The sequence below is a fragment of the Anolis carolinensis genome, chromosome 5, assembly GCF_035594765.1.
Source record: "Anolis carolinensis isolate JA03-04 chromosome 5, rAnoCar3.1.pri, whole genome shotgun sequence".
NCBI classification, from domain to species: domain Eukaryota; kingdom Metazoa; phylum Chordata; class Lepidosauria; order Squamata; family Dactyloidae; genus Anolis; species Anolis carolinensis.
In genome coordinates this window covers 85323916-85336506 of record NC_085845.1, presented here as the reverse complement: position 1 = coordinate 85336506, position 12591 = coordinate 85323916, and the positions used below count along the sequence as shown (strand labels likewise).

At 38.5% G+C, this 12591-nt stretch overlaps 1 protein-coding gene across 6 annotated transcripts in view; it reads right to left on the bottom strand.

The window, feature by feature from the left end:
- The window catches only part of reln (reelin), a 395806-nt gene that overhangs the window by 92268 nt on the left and 290947 nt on the right, over positions 1–12591 (bottom strand). For all 6 annotated transcript variants that reach the window (XM_062981720.1, XM_062981721.1, XM_008111538.3 and 3 more), the window contains 2 exons: positions 7005–7142; positions 3283–3469 (listed from right to left, as the gene is read on the bottom strand). In XM_062981720.1, coding sequence (XP_062837790.1) covers positions 3283–3469; positions 7005–7142 — 325 coding nt within the window. The remainder of the gene's footprint in view (positions 1–3282; positions 3470–7004; positions 7143–12591) is intronic.

The following is a 12591-nucleotide window of genomic DNA, read 5'->3' as shown; positions in this document are numbered from 1 at the left end:
CACATTTGATAAAAGAGACTAGTTCTACTAAATTTTATGCTAAATTTATTTCTCACAGTTGGTTTCAAAGGTCACACCAGATCCTTTTGCTATTGTGATGTCTCATGGGCCTTGGAGTTCTGATCCCAGCGCCATCGTGGCTGATGATGACGAAAACAGGGGATTTTTGCCGGCTCAGCAAGAGCCGGAATCTTTCCAGATGCCTGTTGATGATTCTACCCGAGAGCCCATTAAGGAAGACCTTGAATAGGCCTTTCCCACTGCCTCCCCTCCTTTTGCTAGGAAACAGTTCTATGCGGCGGGCCGGGGTGAGAAAGAGCAGTTTCGGAGAAGCTTGAGATTAGCAGCTAAACAAGACGTTAATTAGCTATGTTCCCCTGGGAAATTCTAGGGAGGAACGCATCTGGAGAGAGATGTGTTTCGCTCTCCTTTCCCTTGGGAAAGGAAGCTCAGGACACCTGCTTGCAGAGAAATGAGACTGAGTTAAAAGTGCCCGACACGGAGGGTTCCGTGCGGAGTCAACAGATCAGCTTCAGGAGTGATTTCGTGTTTCCAGCCAAGTGTGGACTTCATAAAGTCCGCAACTCCAGTTCCTTTGCCTTGCCTTGCCTTGCCTAGCCAAGTATTCAAGAACTATCTTGCCTTGCTTCCAGCCTTGGACCTTGTTTCTAGTATCAAGCCTTGTTTCCAGTTCTTGCTGTGGACTTACTTTGAACTTTGGAGAGATTTTGGACGTTTCCCCACTCTATTGCTTGCAAATAGAGTGTGTTTCGGTTTGGATTTGCAACTTTGGACTCTAATATAAAATATTGGACAATATAATTTTGGACTAATTCTGACCTTCCCTGAAAGGTCTGTTATTGGACTATATTTCCTACTTGTTTTATTATTCTTACATATTTCCTTAATAAAGATATTAGATAGTTTTTGGCCTCCGTGTGTCGGTTCTTAGTGCTCCGTTGCCCTGGCCATGACAGCTATATGGCTACAGATTTCTTAAATGTTATACACTTACAGGTTTTCCTAGCTGTGTCCAATAAGTTAAATTACGATCTATGACAATAAGATGGCATTGCTTCCATTAAGATGTAATTTCAGCCCAAAGCACTGTTAAAATGTATAGAGCAATTAGGATAGGCATATATTAAAAGGACAAGGATGAATATTTATGTTGCTTATTTTTCTATCAGTCTCCCAGGTCACAACATCCATAGAGACCTATGCTTAGGATACAAAATCCTTATTCAATCATGATTCTGGTTGTTATGGTGCATGCTTCATTCACATAGTTGAACATCACACAGACAATCTGGCCTATGAGAATGAGTACTCCACTATGCCTCATTTTTAATAGAGGATACAGAATGTTGGTAGAAGTGAGTCACATATTAGACTCCAGTGGCTGCTCTCAATGTGAGAGTAGTCTGCATTTCCCTGGATAGCACAAATGACTCAGTTCCCCCATGTAAAAAGCAAAGAGTTCCAGAAAGAATTGCTGTCTCTGTCATACTTCTAACATGAAATCCATTTCACCAGTGGGATGATTTACTGCATAATTAAATTTAATTAAAAAGGGCCTCCAGTTATAGAAACCACAAAGGAAATAGGGAAGGCAATTAAAAAAGTAAAATTCTGCAAACAGGGCTAGAGCAATTAAAACAGGATATATCTACAAATAAGTTGGGTCAGTAGTAGTGCAAAACCGAATTTGATGTCGAAGTGAAAGATTGGTCAGGTTAATATTAGTGGCATTAAGACATAAAAGTAAAATATACTTTAAAACCCTCTCCATACAAATAACTGGATTGCACCTGTTACCCTGCTGGCAATGGTAATGGCAGAGAATGTAAAAGGTTTAAACCAGGCATGGGTAAACTTTGGTCCTCCAGTGTTTTGGACTTTAACTCCCAGAAATTCCAGCCAGCTTACCGGCTGTTAGGACCTGTAGGAGTTGAAATCCAAAACACCTGGAGGGCAGAAGTTTGCCCACTCCTGGTTTAAACAAATTTTATGGCCTTGCTGAGCTCAGCGAGACTGGAAGGTATCTGTAAACGAAGAGATCTCTTTTAAGAATAAAAGATATCATGAATGAACTAATTCAAAAGTTTTCTCCCAAATGGGCCAAGGTAATTAGGTTTTAAGTCTTTCTAAATTATATTTTTATTCTCAGAACTATTTTGAGAGGATTTTGCAAAAAAAAATGCATAGTTTTTGTGTGAACCAAATTTTCACATGAAGACCCTTAATACAAATAAAAAAATAAAATAAATTGCAGAGTTGACATTTTAGAAATGGGTCTCTCAGTGTGTCACAAACAAGAAAATATGACATGCCTACAAAGGCAGAGGACAGTTATTTTTAATATAAAACACATTTCTTGTTAAAACTGTTTAACAGCAGGATCACAATACACTTTCCTTGTTAGAATGAACATCTGTTTACTTTGTTCTTTTACAATTTTTTTTCTCCAGTTCAAAAGAATACTGCATTCTCACACTGGAAATTACAGGAGAGAAGAAAAGAAAGCAGACTCAGCCCACCACTGAACAATATGTGGTGGACATGATCCCCAAAGGTGGGGGGACTGACAGAGGATTTGGGATTAGTGGGCTTGGTGTGTCAAGGTGGAACAGACAAAAAGAAGACCAGGAGCGGCTTTTATAAAATATTGACTTGATTTGTCTATCCAACTAAAATTTATTATTTTATCAGGAACATTACATTATCTTGTTTCATATTTGTAATTTATCACCATTCATACTCTTATTTATGTTGATGGACAATATGTGCCTGTTTTGATACATTGAAAAAAAATCAATATAAATATAAATATTTATTATTTTTTTCTTTTGTGTCATCATTTAGGCAGGGGGACCCACTAAAGATCCTGGCTTCGGAAACACTTCAGGATGTAGGGGCCATAGACACCCTCAATTTGGTTTCTTGCAAAAATCCAGATGGAGTTGGAACTTGTCTGATGCAGTTAGATGTTTCTTTTGTTGTTAAAAAACATACATTCTTATAAATACCTGGATTAATTATGACTTTAATATTAAAAAATCTTCAGTATAAATTAAACTGCAATGCACTTAATAAGTTAAACCTACAATATAAATTATAATTTTAAAAGTAGGCACAGAAATAATATAAATTCAGGTTCAATTTTATATAATTCCGCTAATGTTCTTTGTTACAGGAAATATAATTTAACTATATATTTATTTATTGAATGATTATATATTTCTCTTATAAGGAGATAAATATATAGATATAGACACACACCTTGTTGAAATAGAGGGAGGATCCAGATGAGATAACCCCACAGCCTTCTTCTGGTTTTACAATCTCTCCACCAATCACTTCCTGCCACTCTGTTTCCAAACTGTTTGGATTCTCAAAATCAGATATGATTGTTGAAGGGAGGTTATTTTCAGGATGACATTCATTCCCTCGATATCCAGAATCACATCTACAGAGTACAAGAAACAATTTGTGTATTCTCATATATATTCAGTTGGCTTTCATGTTTGTGGGTTTAAATTTCATAAATTTGATTATTTGCAGAGGCTTCTATTGCTGCTCTACACCACTTTTAACATGGACTTCAATAACACCTTGACTTGTGCTTAAATCCTAAGTAAATGGGAGGAAATAAAACACTGTAGGGATAGCTGGGTCCGGCCACATGTGCATTCTTTTGCTTGTTCCTTCAATTGGGAACGGGAGTGAGGGGAGAAGATGGGACAGAAGGAGGGAGGGCACTTACATTCCTTCACTCACCCAGGCATGAAGGGGGATGAGATGAATGTGGAGTGAGAGGAGAGAAGGTGTTTGCATTCCCTTCCTCCTTCTGGAGTGAAAGAGGATAGGACACGGAGCTCGAGGAAGCAAAGAACATGCATTATCTTGCTCACTCAAACGGGAATAGGAAGAAGGAAGGAAAGCAGATGTGTGTCTTCGCTCACCCAGTCAGTCAGGGAGGGAGGGAGGGAGGGAAGAGAATGGAACAGAAACAGGGAGGAAGTAGTAGGAGAGAGCTAGAGTGAGTGAACATAAGCCTTGATTTATAATGTCCTATTCAGTTCAGACTCACTAAGCCCCAAGTCCTTTCCTGCTGCCGTCCCTCCACTACCATCCTGCTCACCCACCACAGCTCTCACTGGTAACGGGCTAAGAACTAAATGAAAAAACCCAATGAACTTAAGATCTCCATTGAAAATATGAAGTACTTCCAGGACTTATTGTGAGTTGCAACTTTGAATTACACCTTCAGAAAAAAATGTTGAGGGATTTTTTTTTGGGGGGGGGGGGAATGATTAAAGAAACAAATAAAATGCTTACCAAAAAGGTTAAGAAAAAAAATCCAGAAATGTGTCACAAGTTTATTTTGTGAAAGAACTAGTAAAGAAGATGTAGAAATCTGTCGATATAGTTTTGCTGCTGTGAGACTAACAATAGCAAAATAATGGAAAAAGAGTTACTTATAAAGGACTGGAGAGGGAAATTATTAGAATATCCAAATAGCTAAGCTCTTCAATGGTATTCGGGGAAGAAATAATGAAGATTTTGCTAGGAAATGGAGGCTTGCATTTGGATATTTAGAACGAAAGACAAAAGTAGAGTTTGAAGTAGTTGCAAGGGGGAATGCAAAGATAAGGGTAGATTTTTATGAGATACCAGCTTGGGGACCCGGCGGTGCCTAGGTTATTAGAAGAAGGCATTGTTTGTTTTATGATGTTAGGTAATATCACTGAAGTTTGGTCCAGATCCATCGTTGGCTGGTTTCAGTGCTGTCTGGATAAGGGTGAACTACAACTCCCAGATTCCTAGGGTAATCAGCCCCCAACCCTGCCAGTATTCAAAGTTGGCCATGTTGGGTCTGTGTGTGCATTGCTGGATGCAGGTGGACTGCAACTCCCAAAATCAAGGTCAATTCCCCCAAATTCCTGCAGTATGTTCAGCTGGTCTTGGGGCCTTTCTGTGCCAATTTTGGTCCCAGTCTACTGTCAGTGGGGGTCACAGTTTCTCTGGATGTAGGTGAACTACAACTCCCAAAATCAAGGTCCATTCGCCTAAACCACTGTAGTATGTTCAGCTGGTCTTGGGGCCTTTCTGTGCCAATTTTGGTCCCAGTCTACTGTCAGTGGGGGTCACAGTTTCTCTGGATGTAGGTGAACTACAACTCCCAAAATCAAGGTCCATTCGCCTAAACCACTGTAGTATGTTCAGCTGGTCTTGGGGCCTTTCTGTGCCAATTTTGGTCCGAGTCCACTGTCAGTGGGGGTCACAGTTTCTCTGGATGTAGGTGAACTACAACTCCCAAAATCAAGGTCCATTCACCTAAACCACTGTTGGTCAAGGGGCTTCTCTGTGCCAAGTTTGGTCCCAGTTCACTGTCGGGGGGGGGATCATGGTTTCTCTGGATGTAGATGAACTATAACTCCCAAAACCAAGGTTCATTCCACTAACACCTGCCATATGTTCAGTTGGTCATGGGACTTTTCTGTGCCAAGTTTGGTCCCAGTCTATTGTCGGTGGGATCACAGTATCAGTGAAGGTACTGCAAATCCCATTATCTGTGACAAGTTTGGTCCAAATCCATCGTTGGTTTGGTAAACAGTGCTCTCTGGATGTACGTCAAGTATAACTCTTGTAAATCATGGTGAATTCTCCCCAAACCTCTTGTTCAGTTGCTGATCAATTCCTCTGTTAATTGTGTGCCATAGGAAAGGGTAGGAAAGGGTTAAGGGGGAGGCAGTGGGGGGGTCATGCAAATTAAGGAACCCTAGGATGTCCATTCTGGAGAAAAAACTGAACACCTAGGATGAAATGGTCCCCGCATGAAAGCCTTACTTGGGTGGGGGGTAGAATGGTGTTTGTGGAGGACACTGGCAGGGTTTGGGCTACATGTTCATGGTACTCACTATAACTTGCATGGCAGTGGAGGAATGGCCATTAAGTGTCTCCCGCTCAGTGGAACTATAGCTGTTTGTGGAGGCGGGAGGATGTCTGTGTAAGTGGACACCTCCTCCACACATACACATTTTTGACTTTTATTATGTGTATAAATAGATTAGTTTCACAGTGAGTGGTTCCAGAAGTCATGGGGGATGGTTCATGGTGGGGGAGGGGGTGGGGTGGGTGGGTGGGTGGGGGTTAGTGGAATGACATATCTGAATTGTGTATTTTATTTTCTTTGTTTAATTTTGCATTCTCTATGTCACTTATACAGTTAATAAAAAGTATATATAAAAAGAAAAAAATGTTGAGGGAGTCTGTGAACTGCATTTGATATTTACAAATAGTCTGCAGTTTGCTCTCTGTATACTGCACTTTCATTAGCTAAGGTGGAGCAATTTCAAAGTAACCTACTTTCTTCCTATTTGGGCAATACATGCTGAAGTTTTGTCCACACATTTACCAATTAAGCACCTAACAGCCATGAATATGGAACCAAAGTTGCATTGTTACACTTTAGAAAACAGTGACATGTGCTGGTCTCTGTATACTGACAACTTTTAGGCATGTCTTCTGGTTACTTTAAGCATAGGATAATGTTATTTTGTTTTCTTAATTTGCCTTCTGTTATCAATATGTTATTTCTTGTGGCTGGGCGAGACTTAGTTCTCAACCTTTGTGAGTATTTACACTAATCTAGGGGAAAACAAGATTATTTCCCCCAAAAATGCTGATTTCACAGATAACATGAACAAGCAGACTAGGCGAACATTAAACTAGGTTGTGTGGGGGAGGGTGACATTATCCTTGGGAACAGTAGTTTATCAAGGCCAGAATGAACAGACAAAAGGCTAAAGAGAGGGTTGTACAAACACAACAAGTACCAAGTAGCAAGGGGACAATAATCTTAAATAAACAGCTAAGGGGGAGCAGAACATTAAGGAGGCAGTGTGCAATCACTTAGAAAGGAATGCTGTGATTACTAAAAATCAACATGGATTTCATGTCAGACAACCCATCCTCTATAGAAAGTGAGCATGAAATACCTGCAAACACCATGGTCACACCAGCCATGCCCATTACACATATTTGGGCATTGTTGTCCAATGTAGATATTGTCTAAAGCCCACTCATCCTGTATGGTGTAGTAGCATTGGCTCCAACGGAAGCGTGTAGCACTGGACCTTGAAGAAAATTTTAAAAGTTAGGAATATATATTCATGCAATTGAGAAGTCTTGCAGGAATGTCCCATGCAGTTTATGTTCTCTTGAAATGAGATTCACTTTTTGAAATAATATTTTCACAGATAAAGTAGCGTCTTCTGTCCAGTATCATTTCTGAAAAGCTCAAACAGAAACAAAAACATTTCATTAAATGCTACACTAGTATAACCACTGAAGTGTTTTCTTCCCACTGTATATTCCTAAGCAATTTTATAGTTTACACATCACCAATGGCTATTTAGGTTGATTTCTGTCTTGTGATAAAGGTCTGTTTTAATCATAAATAAATAATAGTTTGGAAAGAAAAATCTGAGCAACAAACACATGGAAAATTATAATCTTAAGGGTGTAATGCACAATTCATTAAAAGCAGAATAATCTAGTGTATTCTACAGTCCCAGGATGGAGTTGAAAGTATACAGTGATACCTTAAATTAAGAGCTTGTTCAGTGACCAAGCTCTTAACTCAAATCTTTGTTATCTCAATGCGAATTTGCCCATAGAAATGCATTGAAATGGTATTAATCTGTTCCACAGCCCAACCACCCCCATTTTTTGTTACGTGTTTTTAATTAAGAAAATGTACTTATAAATAACAAATAATGCTTAAATGCACATTCACATGGCACAATAAAAAAGAAAGATCAACTTTAAAATGGTGGAAGCACAAAAGTTGTGGCACAATAATATAAGTACAAAGTTGTGCCAAGGAAGCACAAGACACAAAGTGAAGAGGCAGAAGCATCATTTTCTTCCTGCTGTACTCATACCAGCCTCTCTCCCTCTCTTGCTCCCTCTCCCTCTCTCTCTTCATGAAGCCAAACATACCAGGAACAAAAACCACACAAAATCAACTAACTGAAAGTTCCTCAAAGCAGACAGGAGCAAAGCAGACAGCAGTCTCCCAAACTAGACAAGAGCAAAGCAGACTGCAATCTCCCAAAGTGAACAAGTGCATGAGGCACAACTCATGGAAGCTGCTCCTTTGAAGTCCTAAAGCCCTGTACTCTCACACTAGCACTCCCTCTGGTGCAAGCTCTTAACTCAAAAGCTGTTCATATGTCAAAGCAAAACACGGGCTAGTCAAGGTTCCGCTGTATGTTCCTTTCCCTATTTAATCCAGAGTAATCGGCCTCTCTTGGTATCCTTATTACAATTAAGACATTCAAACAGCAGGCTGTTTCAAAGATGAATATGAAAAGAATGGAAATACTGCCTTGTATCAATACTTCTGATTTTAAGTAAATGTAGGCAAATTAACAAGTTAAGGACACCCAATCCATATAAATGTATTTGAATATATTTCAAGAGAAATCTGACCCATCATTGAAAAAAAACAATATAACTGTTCCTAATGATGTTCCCCACAACATTATTTAACCATCAGTACAAATAATTTATGTTTACCTCTAATGATTCCAACATTTTAAAAGTGAAATTAAATTAAACTGAACTTTTCACCTTCAGCAGCAATTTGCTGATACTTTTTCAACTACAGTACTGTTTTTCCAGGCAAAGTGTTTAGTGTGAATGTGTATGGGCAGTCTGCTAGATTTAAAACTCCCTGAGCAAAGAATGCTTTCACAGAGTAGTTCAAATGGTTATGAATGACTCATTATCATGTTACTCATATGCTAAAGAGTCCCTAACTACACATAGACACAACAGACGATAAACATCCAGAGTCAGCCTTTAGTGTTTATTGTGTCAATGATGAGGAGATAATGGGTCATTGATTCCTGTCCTGGAAATCTTTTACCATCTGAGAATGGCAGTTACTGAAGCCACTGTGGTATACCAAAGGAAAGACACAGCTGACTGAACAAGCCACAAACACATGGCTGAGGTTGAAATAGACCAACAGCAAATTGCATCATTTTAAGTTCAATGAGGAGCATGAAAAAAGTTGGTGTACCTGCCAATGCTGTATTTTAGGGTTTATTTGTTATTTTAGATTGGAAGATAAATATTTTAAATAGTTTAATTATTTTAAGTTTCTTAGACTAGGTAATGCCTCACTTATTAACTGATGGTGACAAAATTATACAATAATAAGAGATCTGTAGGAAAACTCAAATGTACGAAATGTTATATTTTTAGATTTTTTTTAAAACTTTGAAAAAATCTTATTGACTATATGTTGTGCTACTGAAAATTTGTAACTGATATTCATATGGAAAGATTTTTCCAAAGTTAGTGATCTTTTCTCATGCATACCAGTTAACAAATTTTCAGAAGTACAATATATAGCATATAGTCAAGACGCAAAACAACAGATGTAAGTTATCAATAAAGGCAAACATTAATAAGGAAAAACACACAAAACTACTACTTTAAGCAGACAAATACTGGAATTTATGTACCTTACGAAAGTGTGCACACACATCAAGGCAATCAATCAATACAGTATTACATAGTATCTCTTATTGTGTTTCCTAGATTTTGTTAAGTTTTCTCCCAGATTACAGCTTTCTTTCAGATCCATGGTGGTCACTGGATGGCCTCTATTTCTACACCCACACTTCTTGCCCAATATATCAGTCAAATCTCAGGGCCCATCTGCACAGGACACAAAATCTGGGGCTGGTCCGAAGCACTGCTGCTTCAGACCAGTTCTGGATTTTGCTATGGTGTTTATACTGAAACACTCTTGAACTGTGGCAATGGTGAGAGAAGAGCCCTGACTGTCCAGTTGTGTAATTGACAGCTAAGGATGAGGAGATGTCGGTGGAAGGCTTAACAGTCGAGGTGGAGACCAGCAGTGTCCAGCAGCTCCCTCAGCCAAGCTTTGAACCAGTACCCATGGAAGCAGCTATGACTTCTCAACCTGTTGAACAAGTGCAAGTAAGTTCCCCTGAGCAGGTTGAAGAAGCTTTAATGGACCTGTGAAGAAAGAGGTCTCAGCTACGCAGGTCCTTAAGATTAGCTGAGAAGTGGGTCACTAACAAGTAACACCTGTGAATTTAGGATCAATGGAGACTTGTTGCTAGTGACAACGTCCATGCTAGAAGTTATAACCTTGGATTCTTGCTATTTCGTGTTTCTTGAACCCTGGACTTACCTTGGACCTCGGCTTATGGACTTTGATTCAACCTTGTTCTCTGGACACTTTGGTATTTGGCTTACGACCCTGGAACTGACATTTGGCTTCTCTACTTGTGCTATCCTGTTAATGTTTGCACCTCTGTTGGACTATTGGCTTGACTTCAGACTGTTGATTAACACTCTGCTAGTAGTTTGGGTGAAGCTTCTGATAAGTTGGATCAAACCCAGTTCAGCTCTGCTGGATAGTCACCCTAACTTGTGATGTTGTTTTGTCACTGCAGTGTGGCCATGGAACTCCAGAGAGCTCCTGGCCATTGCTTGGTGCCTTTGCTGATCTTAGCAAAGCTGCCTGCACAACTTGGAGAGAGAAGTGGAATCACCCTAATTCTTTCTCCCCATATTTCTCCAATTAACGTGGGTGCCTTTGCTGACATCAGCAAATTTTCCCTGTGCCATGGAGAATGGGGAAAGATTGACAGTGGCATTGGCCCATGTGAACAGCAGAGTCAATTCAGGATCAGAACAATCCCAGCTATTCTCACACACCCCAAAGTGCTGGGACATTCCCAGGCATTCCCTGACCTTTCCTAATGAGACAGGAATTTAATTTTGCTTTTAGAAAATTCTTAGAAAATCACTGCAAATGGAGGCTTCAAAATTTTTATGTTTATAAAACATTTGTCAGTTTTTACTACCATTATTATAAGGCAAATATGATGCTATCATAACCAAGCAGATAAATCAATTCAATCCATGTTCGATGAGAACTTGAGGGAGACAGTTTAAAAATCTGATTTAAAATTGAGACTCTAATATAGGCGAAAATATCTGCTGACAAACACGGTTAGCCACCGCTCACTGAAATAATACAATATTTACCTGAAAGATATGTTTCCCTTACTCTTTAAAACTGTTCTCTACATCCAGGTGACAAAACTGTACTAGGAAAACTGTAACCTATTTTAATTAAGAAACTGCAACTAAAAGGAAGACTTGTCGAAAGCTTTCATGGCCAGAATCACTGGGTTGCTGTGGGTTTTCCAGGCTGTATGGCCATATTCCAGTAACATTCTCTCCTGATGTTTCACCTGCATCTGTGGCAAGCATCTCAGAGGAAGAATGTTGGCTGCAATCTCAGTGATTAAAAATTCTTGCCTGTACTGTCACTATGTGGCTACTTCATAGTACAAGGTTGCCTGACAATATCCAAGTCTTCTAAAGAAAACATTAAGTATAATACACTGTTTTCTACATAGAATTACAGTAGAGTCTCACTTATCCAACACTTGCTTATCCAACGTTCTGGATTATCCAACACATTTTTGTAGTCAATGTTTTCAATATATCATGATATTTTGGTGCTAAATTCGTAAATATAGTAATTACTACATAGCATTACTGTGTATTGAACTACTTTCTGTCAAATTTGTTGTATAACATGATGTTTTGGTCTTAATTTGTGAAATCATAACCTAATTTAATGTTTAATAGACTTTTCCTTAATCTCTCCTTATTATCCAACATATTCGCTTATCCAACATTCTGCTGACCCGTTTACGTTGAATAAGCGAGACTCTACTGTATTTTATACTGGCCCTTCTCCCCAGTAACATGCTATGCTCTCTCTCTCTCTCTCTCTCTAGTATATACTATACAATAATATATAATACTTTAATATATTGTTTATGCATATAATATTGAAAATAATATTTTAATGTAATACAATATAATACTAATAATAATGCAATATAATAATATTAATTATATATTATATATTACATATAATATTACTAATAATATTACAGTATAGTGGTATGCTACAATATAGTAATATATAATGCTAATATTGTGCTATGCTAATAATTTATTGTATGTACATATAATTTGTAAGCTACTCCAAGTCCCCTTCAGGGTCAGAAAGGTGGGATATAAATGTAGTAAATAAATAAATATCTCTTTCTTATCGGATTGCGTTATCTTATCCCAACTTGATTCTTTTGCCATGAAGCCTAATAGCTTGTCTTTATTAAAGTGTTCCGTCAGTTGTCTGTATTGGAACCAGGAGACATCTTTACATATTTTGTATATTTCTTCTTGCGGTTTTAATGTATAGTCTCCATTCTGTTTCCTCAAAATCTCTTTATACGTTGGCCACTTCTCCCAGGCCAGTTCTCTTCTTTGGAGTGCTTCCAATTGGGAGATCCACAGAGGGGTCTTTGGATACAGACTATCTTTATATTTTCCCAAACCTTAATTATTGCTGATCTTATAAAATGGTTACCAAAGTTTTTTTTCTTTTTTTCCCTATCATACCAAAGGTACAAATGCCAACCTCCCCTTAAATCAAAGCCCTACAGGGTTGTT